The 17,616-nt window shown below is 47.2% G+C and overlaps 2 protein-coding genes across 2 annotated transcripts in view; one reads left to right on the forward strand and one right to left on the reverse strand.

Annotated features, from left to right (window-relative positions):
- LOC144671554 (histone-lysine N-methyltransferase PRDM7-like) overlaps window positions 1–17,616 on the forward strand; it is a 177,965-nt gene that overhangs the window by 25,552 nt on the left and 134,797 nt on the right. The gene's annotated exons all lie outside the window — the stretch shown is intronic.
- Window positions 851–17,044, reverse strand: LOC144671577 (uncharacterized). The gene is made up of 6 exons (XM_078533536.1): window positions 16,591–17,044; window positions 15,628–16,490; window positions 9,232–9,498; window positions 5,496–5,564; window positions 3,496–3,601; window positions 851–1,574 (listed from the first exon to the last, which is right to left on the reverse strand). The coding sequence occupies exons 2-6, from the start codon at window positions 15,737–15,739 to the stop codon at window positions 1,412–1,414; spliced, it is 717 nt and encodes a 238-aa protein (XP_078389662.1). The 5' UTR covers window positions 15,740–16,490; window positions 16,591–17,044; the 3' UTR covers window positions 851–1,411.

Genomic DNA, 17,616 nt, shown 5'->3' on the forward strand with positions numbered 1-17,616 from the left:
TGAGGGGACTCCGCGCTGTCGGAGGGTCGACACTGAAGGGGCTCCGCGCTGTCGGAGGGTGGAGATCCTGTGGAAGAATTGACCTGAGCCGCCAAAGGAGAGCAGCTGGTGACACAGAATGTTCATTCAGTGAGAATCCCGACCCTCATAATCCCACCCCCCACACCCACCAAGCCAAAGCCACCAACTGCAGCTACACTGGGAAACTCTCCAAGATCATGTTCTACACTGATGACAGTAAAGATCACGGAAGGCAGGGAACTTTTGTACAAACTTAATAGTGTGCAAAATATAATTGTAAATACCAATACATTATTGAACTTATTCAATGTAATAAATAAATGTCCCTAAAATACCAAATTGCTCAATTCCTTTTCCTGATCTCCTGTCGATTTGGACATTCTGAAATTATCATCTCAGACTCACTGATGACAAGTTGGTGACAAGGACTCACGGTCAGTGGGAAGTGATTCTGATTTCAAATTGAACTATGATCTCCACAAGGAAGCACTGAATGGTCTCCTTATTTAAGGAATGATGTAAATGTGTTGGAAGCAGTTCAGAGAAGGTTTACCAGACCAATACCTGGAATGGGTGGGTTGGACAGACTCGAAGAGTAAGAGGTGACTTGATTGAAAGAAATAAGATCCTGAGGGGTCTTGACAGGGTGGATGTGGAGAGGATGTTTCCTCTTATAGGAGAATCTAGAACTTGGGGTTCACGGTTTAAAAATAAGAGGTTACCCATTTAAGACAGAAATGAGAAATTTTTCTCTGAGGATTGTCTGGAGGATCAGAATCCCCTCCAACTGGGAAATGTATGAAATTAAAAATCCAGACCCACAGACCTGTTTTGACTTCATTTTGAAGGTATAAAATACTAAATTTTTATTTGGAACAATATACTTTCATAAAATATTTGAAAGAACATTATACAAGACATTTCAAAATGGCCATCACAAAAAATGCAATCATATTCCAGTTTTCCACACAGGACATGAGGTATTTCAATGGAATCAATATTACAAACATTTCAATATGGTCATTACAGAGAGTCAGACAGTGCAAAGCTATTCACATTATCGACATACATCATGTTAATACTCTGAGGTGCTTCAATAGAATGATGATATATTTAGTGTTCACTGTATACTTTCCGTCTGAGTCGTACAGCCCGAGGGGTCTATACAATTCCCAGCCCCTCGGTGCACTGTAGCTGAAAGGTCTTAGACAGCGACATTTCCCCATTGCGCCTTTGTGGCATCTGCCCCCGAACTCTAATACATCCCGCAGCACGTAGTCCTCAGTGCCTCATTGTGGGTGGGAGAGTGTTATATGTTCATATGTAACGATCATCCATTCTGGGCTGATTTTCCCCTCCCTGACACAGGCTCAGTGATGGGGAAACTCAGTCAGTGCTGGACAGTCCCGTTCCCCAGAAGGTTTTGTTCTCCAGCCGCTCCATCCTGATGCTCAGGTGCTGTTGTCACAAGGCCCCGTGCTTCACCTGGACAGGTCACCCCTGTCAAAGGGACATCATGAGTTGCTTCATTTTGATTGTTCGAGTGTCGATTCCTAGGAGAGAAAAACCAGCAGAGTTTAGGTGACATTAAAAGAATCCAACACTTTGGACAAGTGTGTAAAGGAGCCGTTCAGGAGCACAGACCGATTAAATTACACTCAACATCCTGGGTTCCAATGGCAGCTGGAAAATGGGTCACAGGAGCTGCACGGTGATGGAGCACAGAGTGTAGAGGAGAGGAGGCTCATAGGGGAGGCAACGTGCAAGAGCTGGACACTCCACAGGAGCTGTACTGACCGGCAGAGGGAGGGCCAGAGGATAGAGTTAGAGAGTCTGCAATAGTCCCTCCTCCCACTGTAAGGGGTGTATGTGGGGACAGGCGGTGAGCACAGAGATGTGGATGTTGAGTGAAACAAGGGAATCTGAGATGGTCTTCCCAGTGACTGAATCCTTTGATGCCTGGGTTAAGGGGGAGGTTTGACAAGCACAGAAAAAGTGTGAGCAACAACACAATGCATTTATATAGCACCTTTAACATAGACTAGCCAGAAGTGCTTCACAGGAGCAATCAAAGAAAATTTGAGATTGAGCTACAAGAGGGAGAAACTTAGGCACAAAGAATGGGTTTAAGGAGTGTTTTAAAGAAGGAGAGAGAGAGGCAGAGAGGTTTGGGGAGGGAATTCTGGAGTTTAGGACCCAGGCAGCTGAAGGCATGATCTCCAATGATGGAGCGATGGAAATCGAGGTATGCACATAGGGCCAGAATTGGAAGAGCACAGAGATCTCAGAGGGTTGTAAGGGCTGTAGAAATGCTGTTACCTGCTATGACCACACCCAATGTCAGAGAAACTGTAGCCCTTTTAACTGTGTAATGCATTGATAACATTGTGAGAGAGATGGTAGGACAAAATAATTCAAAATATTCTGACAATACAAAGATAAGAAGCAGAAGTAGGAGGTGTCCATTCAGCCCCTTGAGCCTGCTCCAACATTCTATACAATCACGGCTGATCTCTTAACTCAAATCCACTTGCCTGTCTTATTCCCAGATCCCCTGGTGCCAAAAACCAATGGTCTCAATCTTGAATATACTCAATGACGGAGCATCGACAGCTCCCTGGGGTAGAGAATTCCAAAGATTCACAAACCTCTGAGTGAAGAAATTTCTCCTCATCTCAGTTCCAAATGGCCGACTCCTTTACCTGAGACTGTGACCCTTGTGTTTTACACTCTCCAGTCAGGGGGAAATCAGTCTCTCAAAGCCTGTCAAACTCTGGGAATTTTATACATTTCAAGAGATCATCCCTCATTCTTCTAAACACCAGAGAATATCGGCCCATTCTCGATCCTTCCTCAAGGGACAGCCCACTGATTGCCCAGGAATCAGTCCAGTGAACCTTCATTGCATCCCCTCCAAAATAAGTACATCAGAGAGTGGTCTTGCCCTGCTGCACAATTCCCACATTAGACTCCATCTGCCTCCATTTTTGCCCAATTACTTCACCGGCCTATATCTCTTTGCAGCCTCTTTGTATCTTCCTCAGTTTACTTTCCCATTGAGCTTTGTATCATCAGCAAAATTGGACATATTATACTCTAACCCCTCACCTAAGTCATTGATCTAGGTTGTGAATAACTGATGATTCAGCACCAGTTACATTGTGAGCCCTAATCTTGTGGAACAGCCTGTTGTGTGGCACCTGATCAAATTCCTCCTGAAATTCCAAATATATTCCTCATCCACTGGTTCTCCCAGAGGGATAATATTTGTTCCTTTTCAATCCATGGGGAATGTTCAGCAGCTACAGGATGACAAGTTGGAAGTGACTGGATAATGCTGCTCAATGATAGGGTGGATTGAAGCATCCTCACAGCTCAGCAATTGGATAGTTTTAGATGTCAGCAACATTTAAGAAAACATTATAAAACAAAAACAGGATTAAAATGGAAACAATGAAACATTCTTCAACTCACCATTTTTGTCGCCTTTGGAATACGCAAACCACAATTCCAGAAAGCAAAACTCCAACAAAAAAACCAACAGTAACTCCAATTCCAATTCCAAATCCAGGCCGAGCTCCTGTACAAAGTACAGGACCGAGAGACAGAATTAAGACATGAAGAGACTGGGACACACTAACATAACTAACAGCAGAGACCTTCAGCACCTAGTGTTTCAGAACCAACCCCAGTACAAACAGATCCCTGGTTAATTCTAGTCCTGGAGGGATGTGGGAGGTTAGACACCAATAATCACACACACACCAGGCCACCCCACAGCTCCGTGCACGCACACACTATACCACAATGTGATCGATACATGCTTTCCAATAGAGATAACTGGGCACTGACCAGAAGCAGCCTCCCTTCAATTAAAGCCAATAATCTGCTGAAAGAGGGGGAATTTTTAAAAATAACTTTTTTTGGCTGGGAATGCCATGAGGTAGGATGGGTCACCTGTCTGTACCCAGATCAATATGATTCTCCACTGAATTCATTGTTGATGATTCCCTGGGTCACTCCCTCCCGACTGTATACCACTGTGCCCACACCTCTGTTGGGTCTGTCCTGCCGGTAGGACAGGAAATGCCCAGGGATGGTGATAGAGGAGTCTGAGATGTAGGGCTGATTATGTGAGTATGACTATGTCACACAGCTCTCCCAAGTTGGACACTAGTCCCCAGATGTTAGTGAAGGGACTTTGCAGAGTTGACTGGGCTGGGTGGGTCTTTGTTGTTTCCTGATTCGATACCTGGGTCACAACCAGTGATCCGTTCAGTTTTATTCTGTTTTTTCTGTTTCACGGTTTGACACAAACTGATTGAAGTGACCGAGCAAGTCAGAGGACAGTTAAAAGTCAACCAGGTTAATGTGGGACTGGAGTCACATGGAGTCCAGACTGGGTAAGGACAGAAGGTTTCCTTCCCTAAAGGGATATTTGTGAACCAGTTGGGGTTTTACAACAATCCAACAGCTTCAGGGTCACTTCAGGGACCAATTTATAATTCCCAGATTTTAAATTTAAATTCAGTTAATTAATTTAAGTGCCATAGTGGGTCTGAATTCATATTGTCTGGCTTATTAGTCCAGGCTTCTGGATCACTTGTCTAGTAACATAATGACTGCACTACCAAACCCATAACTCAGAGATTAAATACAGAACACCTGAAACAGAAACCTCTCACCTCTTACAGAGAGATGGATGTGATCAGTGTGCTCCCAGTGTAACCCTGCACCTGTTCTCTTGTAAATCTGACACTGATCCTGGTTCTGGTCTGACTTCCTGAGGTCAGAGATAAGAACTGACCAGTTGCCTTGTTCCAGTTGATCAGTGAACAGGTTTGTTCTGTTTCTGAACTGTGGGTCTTGTCCTGTCAATTCACCGTTCCCATTGGCATATTTCATACTCAGATATCCCCCGGGCTACTAGTAAATCTGAGACTGGGACATTGCGTTTGTAGGTACAGCGCAGCACAAGCTGCTCCCCAAGGAGCCCAGAAACTGGCTCAGGCGAGTCACCAGGGAAAGATTGAAAGTATTTATCCACAGATATAACCTCCCTGCTGGTACATTACATCCCAAGCTTCACATGGTTACACTGCGATGCTTGATTTACAAGAAGCACTGATCAGTAACTCACTGCTTCCATTTCTGTGGGAAGGTTAAAGCTCAGGCATTAAGGGCCTTCAACTAAACTCAGCTTGTGCTGGAGATTTGGTATCATGTACATCCACCAGAGAAGGCAAATGGCAACCTGGGTTTCTCATCCCATAAAAAAGATGGCCCCTCAGGGAGAAGCCAGAGGGAGTGGCACCGCGCCCTCTGGCACTACCCTAGGAGGTGTTGTGCTCAATTTTCCCCATGTCTATTGGAGGGGGATTTGGCGCCATGACCATCTGACTCAGGTGAGAGTTGAAGCCACTGAACCACAGCTGACCCCTCATCTAACATTATAAAATTTCACACGGTATTACCTTCGGTTGTGTTGTGTTGTTTCTGATGATCAACTGCAGGAGTTACACTTGGGTCTGGGGTTGGACAAACTGGAATAGAAAACATTACAGTTCAAATGCGAATTAGATCCACTATTTAACTTATGCATCTCCCCCCATTCAGTTAACCTACTGCTGAAACCCTCATGTCTGCGTTTATTATTTCCAGACTCAACAATCCAATGTTCTCGTGGGCAGTGTCCCACATTCCACCCTCTAATCTCCAGCCCATCCAAAACTCTGCTGCCCTCATATCCTAACACCCACACCAAGTCCCTTTCACACATCACCCCCATGTTGCTCACTGACATACATTAGCCTCCAGTCCAGTAATGCCTCAATTTTAATATTCTCATCCTTGCTTACTAATCCTTTAATTGCCTCCCTATCTCTGTAATCTCTTGTCCCTCCGACCATCCTTATCTCTAACTTTCTCCAACCCCTCAAATCCTCCCCTTCTCTCCACTGTCTTCCAGCCCCTCCCTGTCATTGTAACCTGCAACCTTCACTACAACCCTCTGAGATATCTGCGCTCCTCCAATTCAAGCCCCTTGAGCATCCCCCATTTTCCATCGCTCCACTAATGGCGGCCGTGCCTTCAGCCTCCTGGGCATTAAGCTCTGGGACTCCCTCTCTAAACCTCTTCGCCGCTGTCTTTCCTCGTTGAAGATGAGCCTTAAAACCGACCTCTGACTGAGCTTTTGGTCACCTGTTCCTAATGTGGCTCAGAGTCAAATATGGTTTTATGAAGCTCCAAAGTTGAGATTTAACAACGCTAAAAATGCTCTTTAAATTAAAGTTTTTGAAAGTTGGATAAACACCTGAATGGGTAAACAAATCTGCTGAACTATGGGAAAAGAGAAGGGGACTGGGATTAATTGAGTAGCTCTTCCTCAGAGGCAGCACAATGGGCTGAATGAACTCCTATGTTGCACAATTTTCAGTCACCACTCACACTGTAGATCTAAAGGCAATCGTCCATTTATTACTCAAATAGTGAGCGTGGGTAACATCACACTAAAGGGCAGCTGGAACACCAGCTCTGGTTGGATGTACTCCTCCAGGTCTGATCACATGACCACATTAGAGACATAGCTGCAGGATGACAGATTGGGACCTGAATATTAAAGGGCTCATGAAATTTAAGATGGACAGGAAGCTAGGAAAAGGTGGAGGGGTGGCTCTGTTAATTAATTGCAGTAATAGGTCATCCCTCACTATTGTGCTAAATTCAGGAAACCAGGATGTAGAAACGGTGTGGGTCGAGATGAGAAATGATAAAGGCAAGAAGTCATTTGTGGGAGTGGTGTACAGGCTCCCTAACAGTGACCACACAGTAGGATGGAATTTAAAGGAGGAAATAATGGGAGCTTGTCAGAAAGGCACATGGGGACATTTTAATCCACATATAGACTGGAAAAAAAATCAGATGAGCAAAGGTAGCCTAGATGAGTTCATAGAAAGTTTTTGGGAAAGTTTCTGAGAGTAGCATGTTCTGGAGCCAACCAGAGAGCAGGCTACACTAGGCCTGGTATTGTGCAACAAGATAGGATAAATTGATATCCTCAGTGAAGACACCCTTAGGTAGCAGTGATCATAATATGATTGAATTTTACATTCAGTTTGAGGGAGAGAAGAGTGGGTCCAAGGCTAGTATTTTAAACTTAAATATAGGCAATTATGTGGGAATGAAAGCAGAGCTAGTTAAAGTGAACTGGAAAATAAGACTAAGGGATAGGTCAGTAGAGATGCAGTGGCAGATATTGGAAGGGATATTTCAGAATACACAAAATAAATACATTCCAATGAGAAAGAAAAATTCCAAGGGGAGGACACACCATCCATGGTTAACTAAAAGAGTTAAAGACAGTATCAAACTTCAAGAAAAATCATAATTGCACAAAGATGGGTGGCAGGTCAGAAGATTGGGCAGAATATAGAGAACAAAGAATGACAAAAAGATTAATAAAGAAGGAAAAATTAGAGTCTCAGAGAAAGCTAGTTAGAAATATAAATACAGATAGCCAGAGATGCTAAAGATACCTAAATAAGAAAAGAGTTAACAGAGTGAGCATTGGTCCTATAGAAAACGAGTCTGGGGAATTAATATTGGGAAGTAAGGAGATGGCAGATGAATTGAACAGATTTTGTATCAGTCTTCACGACGGGGGATACAAGCAGCTGTAAATCAGGAAAAGGGGGAGGGGAACTCAGGAAAATCACAATCACCAATGAAGCGGTAGTGAAAAAATTGTTAGAGTTGTGGGCTGACAAATCCCTGGGTCCTGACGGACTTCATCCTAAGGTCTTAAAAGAAGTGGCTAGCGAGATAGTTTGTGCATTGGTTTTAGTCTTCCAAAATTCCCTAGATTCAGGGAAGGATTCCATTAGATTGGAAAATAGCAAAATGTAACTCCTTTATTCAAAAAGGGAAACACAGCAGGAAATTACAAACCATTTAGCTTAACATCTGTCATAGGGGAAATGTTGGAAGTTATTAAAGATATTATGGCAGAGTACTCAGAAAAATTCAAGGCAATCAGGCAGAGTCAATGTTGTTCTGTCAAAGGGAAATTATGTTTAGTCAATTTGTTGGAGTACTCTGAAGGAGTCATATGCTGTGGATAAAGGGGAACCAGTGGATGTACTATACTTAGATTTTCAGAAGGCATTTGATAAGGTGCCAAATCAAAGGTTATTGCAGAATATAAAATCTCATGGCATAGGGGGTAACATATTGGCATAGTTAGAAGATTAACTGACTAACAGGAAACAGGGTAACCATAAATGTTACTCACAATCAGAGGTTGTGGTGGAAGAATTAAGCCAGGCTATGGTCCTTTAGTTCAAGCTGGACTATTTTTCAAGATAACTCCTCAATGCTACAAGCTTCCACACTGAGTGTTCCAGCTGTATATTTCTATTCTATTTAGATGGGATAATCAATGGCCATCACCTGTTTAACCAGCAATTGATTTTAACAAGGTGATTGCCATATTAATAAATGGGTGGGATGAAACGAGTGGTGTGCCACAGGGATTAGTGCTGGGGCCTCAACTTTTCACAATTTATATAAATGACTTGGATGAAGAGACAGAAGGTATGGTTGCTAAATTTGCTGATGAAGTAAGTTGTGAAGAGGACATAAAGAGGCCACAGGGGGACATAGATAGGTTAAGTGATTGAGCAAAGATCTGGCAAATGGAGTATAATGTGGCCAAATGTGAAATTGTCCATTTTGGCAGGAAAAATGAAAAAGCATATTATCTAAATGGTGAGAGATTGCAGAGCTCAGAGATGGAGGGATCTGGGTGTCCTGGTGCATGAATCACAAAAGGCTAGTATGCAGGTACAGCAAGTAATTAGGAAAGCGAATAGAATGTTATTGTTCATTGTGAGGTGAGTTGAATATAAAAGTAGGGAGGTTATGCTCCAGTTTAAGGAAGGATGTAAATGTGTTAGAACCAGTTTAGAGAAGGTTTACCAGACCCTGGCAAGACCCCTCAGGATCATATATGTTTCAATCAAGTCATCTCTTACTCTAAAATCCAGCAGATACATGCCTGACATGTCTAGCTTTTCCTCATAAGACAACCAATACATTCCAGGTATTAGTCTGCTAAACCTTCTCCGGGAACTTTTATTACCCTAAAATGAAAGGTTAAGTAGAAAACATGCATTTAGTAGAAAGCTGGATCGCATGCAGGTTTAAACTCACCATCATCAGAACCGAATGTAACAGGTATCAGCTCGGTGAACTCAGCCTTCCCAAACAATAGATGAAGATTTTCTTTGGATGCATCGGTTGGATGTGAAATATCTTGGATGCACAGGTAGTAACAGCCGGACTTATTAAAACTTGCCCTGTAATTCCCAGTGCAAGTTGACCCTTGGCAAATAACTTTCAATCCACTTTTCAGCATAGGCCTCTGATCATCGGTCACACATTTATTCATCATTATATTTGCTGCTCCTTCAATAGGCACTGAAAGAAATGGAACAAACAGCTTTAGGCAACTTTTCATTTGTTTTAAAACAAATAAGGGGAGCAGGAAGAAGCCATTTGGGGGTGCCCAGGACACCAGGTGGAAGAAATTTCCAGCAGTCACAGCATTGATATAAAACAGCAGCAACAAGATGAATTTCTGAACTCCCTCCCTCCTTTTGATCACTACTGAAATGTTCCAGCAGTCACAGCACGTACCTGAAACAGCAGCAGCAACAACAACATTGAGCAGCAGTAGTTTCTGTAAGTTGTGTCCCTGCAACAAGAAAACGCAGTTACCCCCTTTACAACATTCACTCCCTGATCTGATTGACGATGGGGCCGGGATAGGCGCATGCGTGGGTTCCTGCCCCGCCCCCCGGGTGAAGATTGACAGGAGCCGCGCATGCGCCTGAGAGCTGAAGAAAGGGGCCGGGCCCGGGAGAGGAGCATGCGCACTGCGGCCGATATCAACAGGTTTCACCATCCCGATCCCAGTTCCATTTTTTAATGTTTTCCCCGGATCGCGGATCAGTTCAGTTTCCTTTTTCCCCACATTTCACCCGCATCCAACCCCCCCACTCCCGGTCCCCCCGACACCCGGACTCCCGGTCCCCCCGACACCCGGACCCACGGCCCCCCCCCACTCCCGGCTCTGAGGCGCTGCCGGTACCTGCAGCTCCTTTCCATCCATTCGGGTCCACACCGGGATCAGGGAGAGTCCAGTGGGGGAGATCCCGGTTGATTTTCCGGGTGTGATATCGAAATTCATCCGGGGAATCCTCGCTCCCACCGACTCCGCTCCGGAGAAGTTAAAGGATCCGCCCTCCTCATCCTCATTGGACACAGAGCTGGACGTTCCCTCATCCTCATTGGACACAGAGCAGGACCTTCCCTCATCCTCATTGGACACAGAGCAGGACCTTCCCTCATCCTCATTGGACAAAGTGCAGGACCTTCCCTCATCCTCATTGGACACAGAGCTGGACGTTCCCTCATCCTCATTGGACACAGAGCAGGACCTTCCCTCATCCTCATTGGACACAGAGCAGGACCTTCCCTCATCCTCATTGGACAAAGTGCAGGACCTTCCCTCATCCTCATTGGACAAAGTACAGGACCCGCCCTCATCCTCTCATTGGACAAAATGCAGGACCTTCCCTCATCCTCTCATTGGACACAGAGCAGGAACCTCCCGCCTCCCACATCCTCTCATTGGGTCGTCAGGCGGCGTCTCCATCTCCATTGGTCTCTGACCTGTCAGCCACAGGGCGGCCAAAAACAAAACTCAGGCCCCGGGAAGAAATAAACCTTCTGAACAAAAGTTGGGTTGAAGAGTCATTCGGACTGGAAACGTTACCTGTGTCCCTCTCCGCAGATCCTGTCAGACCTGCTGAGTTTTTCCAGGCATTTTTATTCTTGTTTTGGATTTCCAGCATCCGCTGTTTTTTGCTTTTAACCCTTACACAACATGTCCAGAGCTTGACCCATTCCTCACTTCAGTTTCAGTCCATCTTGACCCATGACCCACTTGCCGGCTCCATGTCCGAGTGGAGCTCAACTCAAACTTTACAGCCTTGCAGACTTAACATGAAGTTCAAATTCAGATCATGGAATTTCTCCTCTATCCTCTCCCACTTCTTTAATCCCATTTTTAAAATGTTTTTATTGTTTTACCTACTTATTTTCATTTAATTATTCATTGATTTATCCCTATTTTTATCCCACTTGCTATTCTTCTCGCTTCCAATGTCCCCTCTCCCCACCCCAAAGGACCATTTCTCACTTCTTCCATGTTGTTCTTTCACCGAATGCGGACCCTCATTCTGCTATTAACACATTCTGCTGTGGACACTGAGGGGGCACCGCGCTGTCGGAGGGTCGACACTGAGGGGGCTCCGCGCTGTCGGAGGGTCGACACTGAGGGGGCTCCGCGCTGTCGGAGGGTCGACACTGAGGGGGATCCGCGCTGTCGGAGGGTCGACACTGAGGGGGATCCGCGCTGTCGGAGGGTCGACTCTGAGGGGGATCCGCGCTGTCGGAGGGTCGACACTGAGGGGGCTCCGCGCTGTCGGAGGGTCAGTACTGAGGGGGCTCCGCGCTGTCGGAGGGTCAGTACTGAGGGGGCTCCGCGCTGTCGGAGGGTCAGTACTGAGGGGGCTCCGCGCTGTCGGAGGGTCAGTACTGAGGGGGCTCCGCGCTGTCGGAGGGTCAGTACTGAGGGGGCTCCGCGCTGTCGGAGGGTCAGTACTGAGGGGGCTCCGCGCTGTCGGAGGGTCAGTACTGAGGGGGCTCCACGGTGTCGGAGGGTCAACACTGAGGGGGCTCAGCGCTGTCGGAGGGTCGACACTGAGGGGGCTCAGCGCTGTCGGAGGGTCAGTACTGAGGGGGCTCCGCGCTGTCGGAGGGTCGACACTGAGGGGGCTCCGCGCTGTCGGAGGGTCGACACTGAGGGGGCGCCGCGCTGTCGGAGGGTCGACACTGAGGGGGCGCCGCGCTGTCGGAGGGTCGACACTGAGGGGGCGCCGCGCTGTCGGAGGGTCGACACTGAGGGGGCACCGCACTGTCGGAGGGTCAGTACTGAGGGGGCTCCGCGCTGTCGGAGGGTCGACACTGAGGGGGCGCTGCGCTGTCGGAGGGTTGACACTGAGAGGGCTCCGCGCTGTCGGAGGGTCAGTACTGAGGGGCCTCCGCGCTGTCGGAGGGTCAGTACTGAGGGGGCTCCGCGCTGTCGGAGGGTCAGTACTGAGGGGGCGCCGCGCTGTCCGAGGGTCAACACTGAGCTACCAAGCTGCACTCACTCTCCAGAAACGTGCTCCATCTGCCTCCAGATGTTGGGCTGCAGGAGGTGGGACTATCTTCATTCTTCTAGCTTTGCCCTGTATTGACTCTGAGCACTGACTCCCTATCTCCCACAGACCGGATTTGTTGGACATTCCAACTCTCCTGTGAATATCGAATGGAAAAGGTTTCCAATGGAATCAGCTGAAACGAGACAGACACTTCCCTCCAATACAAAAACAGAATTACCTGGAAAAACTCAGCAGCTCTGCGATGCATAGTTTTTTATTTTTACTTCCCTCCAATCTCTGATTGATCATTTCCCCAACAGCAGTTTGGAGACATGAGGAGGTGGCCTGTTCTCCCTCCCGCTGTGAAAAGGGAGGGCAGAGTAAATGATCACTTTGAGAGCTTTAGGTGCTGGTGTCACTAACAGGAGAAAGCAGCTCTTTCCCTTTGCCAACTCGCTGACTCTGAATCGAGCCCTTGTTCCACTTGGTGTTGAGGTGAGGCTGTTTTAGACTCTGTCCCCGCGGATGAGCCGGGCACAGCTGGATATCTTTGGACATTGTTGGTGAATGGCTTGGTGTGGATGGCGCACAGGTCGGTGACCTGAAAGAGCCCCGGCAGGTAAACCTCACTGGCCTCCAGCAGCCTCGTAACAGCAGCTCTGTCTTGAAGTCCTGACTGATCTCTCACCCCAGCCACTGGAAGGGCAGTTTGCGGGTGAGCCGCTCGGTGCGATTGTGACAGCATCAGCTTTCCCGCAGAGTCCCAGTGCCGGCTCTGTCACGGGGAGGTTCCTTCACTCCGGCCCTGGCTGGAGAACGCTTTGGGCAGCTTGGGTGGGTGGTTAATAAACCCAGAGTCCGGTTCCTGTATTAAAGGGGTTCAGTCAGATAAACCCAGAGTCCGGTTCCTGTATTAAAGGGGTTCAGTCAGATAAACCCAGAGTCCGGTTCCTGTATTAAAGGGGTTCAGTGAGAATAAACCCAGAGTCTGGTTCCTGTATTAAAGGGGTTCAGTGAGAATAAACCCAGAGTCTGGTTCCTGTATTAAAGGGGTTCAGTGAGAATAAACCCAGAGTCTGGTTCCTGTATTAAAGGAGTTTATCCGGGAGATGGTGAGGTGAATAAGGCAAATGAGTTGAGGGCACAAATTAACACATGGAAGTATGACGTCATTGCTGTCACAAGGACATGGTTAAGAAAGGGGCGGGATTGGCAGCTTAATATTCCAGGATATTGGGTTTTCAGGCGAGACAGGGAAGGAGGTAAAAGAGGAAGGGGTATTGCAACAAAAACAAAAACACCTGGAAAAACTCAGCAGGTCTGACAGCATCTGCGGAGAGGGATACAGTTGACGTTTCGAGTCCGTATGACCCTTCATCAGAACTAAGACATATAGAAATGAGATGAAATATAAGCTGGTAGAGTGGGGTGGGACAGGTAGAGCTCGATAGGGGGCCAGTGTTAGATGGAGGCCAAGAAGAGACTGCCAAAGATGTCATAAACAAAGGGACAAAGGAGTGTTGACGATGGTGATATTATCTAAAGGATGTGCTAATGGGGACATTAAGGGTAGCAAGCAGGACAAACTAGTGGCAGATGGCCCTAGTGCGGTTGGGGTGGGGTGGGGTGGGGAGGGGTGGGGAAGGGATCGAAATGGGCTAAAAGGTGGAGATGAAACAATAGATCGAAATAAATTTAAAAATAGGAGGGAAGGCAAAACAATAGTTGCAAAAAAAAATTATAAATTATTGGAAAAAGTGGGATCGGAAAGGGGATGGGGATGGAGGACAGAGTTCATGATCTGAAATTGTTGAACTCAATATTAAGTCCGGAAGGCTGTAAAGTGCCTAGTCGGAAGATGAGGTGCTGTTCCTCCAGTTTGCGTTGAGCTTCACTGGAACATTGCAGCAGGCCAAGGACGGACACGTGGGCATGAGAGCAGGGTGGTGTGTTGAAATGGAAAGCGACAGGGAGGTCTGGGTCATGCTTGCGGACAGACTGAAGTTGTTCCACAATATTGATCTCGGAATCAATTACAGTAGTAAGGAGGGATGAAATTTTAGAAGGCATCTCAAATGAAGCCACATAGAACTTAAAAACAAAAAAAGGAGCAATCACATTGCTGGGACTGGATGTGATTGCACTAGAGACAGTGCAGAGGAGATTTACCAAGATGTTGCCTGGGCTGGAGAGTTTCAGTTATGAGCAGAGATTGGATAGACTGGGATTATTTTCCCTGGAGCAGAGGAGATTGAGGGGGGACATGATTGAGGTGTATAAAGTTGAGGGGCATAGATAGGGTGGACAGGAAGGAACTTTTCCTCTTGGTGAAGGGACCAATAACCAGGGGGCATAGATTTAAGGTAAGGGGCAGGAGGTTTAGAGGGGATGTGAGGAAGAATTTTTTCACCCAGAGGGTGGTGGGAATCTGGAACTCACTGCCTAAAAGGGTGGCAGAGAAAGAAACCCTCAGAGCATTTAAGAAGTATTTGGATGTGCACTTGCGATGCCACGGCATACAAGGCTATGGGCCTAGTGTTGGAAAATGGGATTAGAATAGTTAGATACTTGTTTGACCGGAGCAGTTGCGATGGGCCGAAGGGTCTTTTTCTGTGCCGTAGACCTCTATGGCTATAAGGTCAGTATTACAGGGGACCCTTTGAGCAACTGTGAAAAAAACACACTTTTATAAACTGCCTTCAACACCTCGAGGGAATTTACACCCAAGTCTAGTCACTGCTGTAAAGAAGGAAATAAACATAACAAATGTAGGCAAAGCGACCTCCCAAAACTGGCAGCATCAGAAACAAACCCAGCTCTGTTTTCCACGATGCTGGTTACCTAATAAATGTTGGATCAGAACTCAAGGGAGAAACTCCATGTTCCTCTTCCAAACAGTGGCTGTGTGAGTTTTTCATCCATCTGAGATGGGAGACAGAGCTTTGGTTCAACGTCCCGTCCAAAAGACAGCACGTCCATGTCCCTGAACCCCCCGACAGTAAGGTTCAAAACCCACACCACAGACATGAGCTCAAAAAAGTGCTGACAGTCCCACTGCGGCACTGAGGGATGCTGCACTATTGGAAGTTCTGTCTTTCAGTCGAGACATTGAACTGAGGGTCCCTTTTGCCCTCTCCCAAGGATGAAAGTGATCCTACAGCCAGTACTGGAAGTGGAATATGTGACTTCCTCCTGGTTTATTTGACAATATTTGGCCATCAACCAACATCCCAAGCAGAGCTCTAGGTTACCAGGAGAGTTGCAATATAAACACAGGTCTGTCTTTAATGATGGAATCATCTTGAAGTGATGGGAGAAAACTGAAACTGGAACTTACCTGTCTGAGATATGCTGAACTGCTGGTTGGGGGTCTCTCCTCGTGTCGCTATGATTCGGAACAAGTTTCGCTGCCTGTGTGGCCTCAAGACAAGACGTTTAATGGCTTCCATACTTCAGGATAACCTGGACCTTCCTCATTGTTGTGACTGAGTTTACTTCTGCAGCAAGGACACATTCATGACTCCATTTAGTTGCTGTTGGTCTTGGTTCAGTGTCTGAGACACACTGAACATCCTCATGACTGTAGCTTTTTCACCAGACACTTTTTTCCCTCTTTATTACAATCCCTTGCCACTTCCAATCCCTTGTTCCCTCTACCCCAGTGAGCGTAGGTGAGAATTCCAGTCTCTGATACTGGGTTAAATCCAGCTGGGAACTGGTGTCTGATTGAAGTGGAAATCAACCCATCACCCATTGTATCTACCCAGACCTTCCTGCAAATTGTAGTCAGGATAAGGACTTGTCCATATAAAAAATATTCCTTATGGATCACAATCTACTGGATGTAAAAGGAATCTTTACAATGAAATATTAATTATCGAGATGGGAGCGTCTTTGGCGAAGCCGACATTTATTGTCCATCCCGAGACGCCCCTTGAGAAGGTGGTGATGGGCCGCCTTCTTCACCCGTTTCAGCCCCGTGTGGTGAAGGGGCTCCCACGGAGCCGTTAGGGAGGCAGTTCCAGGATTTTGACCCAGTGATGATGAAGGAACGGCCGGTATATCTCCAAGTCGAGGCGGTGTGTGTGTGACTGGGAGGGGAGCTTGGAGGTGATGCTGTTCCCAGGCTCCTGCTGCCCTTGTCCTTCTCGGGGAGGCTGGAGGTTGTGGCTTTGGGAGGTTTTATTGAAGAAAGTGGGACTGGGAACAGAAGAGAAAGAAAACTTGTTATAATAAAAGCAAAAATACTGCAGATGCTGCAAGTTTAAACTGAAAACGGAACAGCTCTGAAAGCACCAACATTAAACTGGAATCATTAACTGTTTCCCTCCTGATCTGCTCAGTGTTTCCAGAATTTTCCAATTTAACAGACGCAACCATATGACGTCATCTCCCCACCTACAGGTGCGAAATCAGAGTCAAAGCCAATCAGCTGCCGGGTCGCCCTGTCAATCAGTGTTCACCCCGCCCCAGCACAAACCAGATCCAATCAGCTGCCGGGTCTCCCTGTCAATCAGTGTTCACCCCGCCCCAGCACAAACCAGATCCAATCAGCTGCCGGGTCGCCCTGTCAATCAGTGTTCACCCCGCCCCAGCCCAAACCAGATCCAATCAGCTGCCGGGTCTTCACCCCTCTCAGCACCTTTGCTGCCGCCATTTTCTCTAGTAGTCAGTTTTTTTGCTGATTCTGTTCCCTCTCCAATCCGGACAGTTTAATCCGGTATCAGCAGGAGGAACCGCACGGTCCCCTCTCTCCCTCCTCCCCCCCCTCAGTCTGGATCCGGGAAACAGCGAACCTCCTACCGAGCAAGTACCAACTGACCCACAGGGGGGGGGGGGGATCACTCCCGCTCTCTTCTCCCTCTGGCGGGGGTTACATCACTCTCAGAAAATACTGCAAATATTCAGCAGTTCTGGAAGAGTCTGTGAATAGAGAAACAGTTGACGTTTCGACTCCGTATCAATTTTCTGCAGAGCTTTCCTGACAGATGCTGGTTCATTATTCCCCCCCTAACTCGCTGCCACAATGGGACAGTCCAAACACGCCCACATTCGCTGGTCTGTCTCATGACTCATTGGACAGACTCGCTCCTCCAGCGCGGCGGCCCCGCCCACAGTCCTGTAGCCCCGCCCACAGCCCGGCGGCCCCGCCCACAGGGAATGGGGTCACACACAAAGGGCGACAAAGCCACAGGTCAAATGTTCCAACCCTCACTTACCCCGAATGAGGATCCACATTGAGGATTGAACCCTCACTGTCAAAACTCACACCTGAAGAATGGATGTTTATGTGGGGCTAACAGAGGGTGACAGGTATCCCACATGT

The sequence above is a fragment of the Cetorhinus maximus genome, chromosome 33 (genome assembly GCF_964194155.1).
Source record: "Cetorhinus maximus chromosome 33, sCetMax3.hap1.1, whole genome shotgun sequence".
Lineage (NCBI taxonomy): Eukaryota > Metazoa > Chordata > Chondrichthyes > Lamniformes > Cetorhinidae > Cetorhinus > Cetorhinus maximus.

Coding starts and splice junctions, on each gene's coding strand:
- LOC144671577 (XM_078533536.1), bottom strand. CDS start 15,739: ATGGAAGCCATTAAACGTCTTGTCTTGAGGCCACACAGGCAGCGAAAC. Junction 3,602..5,495: donor ACAACACAACACAACCGAAG/GTAATACCGTGT, acceptor TACTTTGTACAG/GAGCTCGGCCTGGATTTGGA. Junction 1,575..3,495: donor TTCCAAAGGCGACAAAAATG/GTGAGTTGAAGA, acceptor TTTCTCTCCTAG/GAATCGACACTCGAACAATC.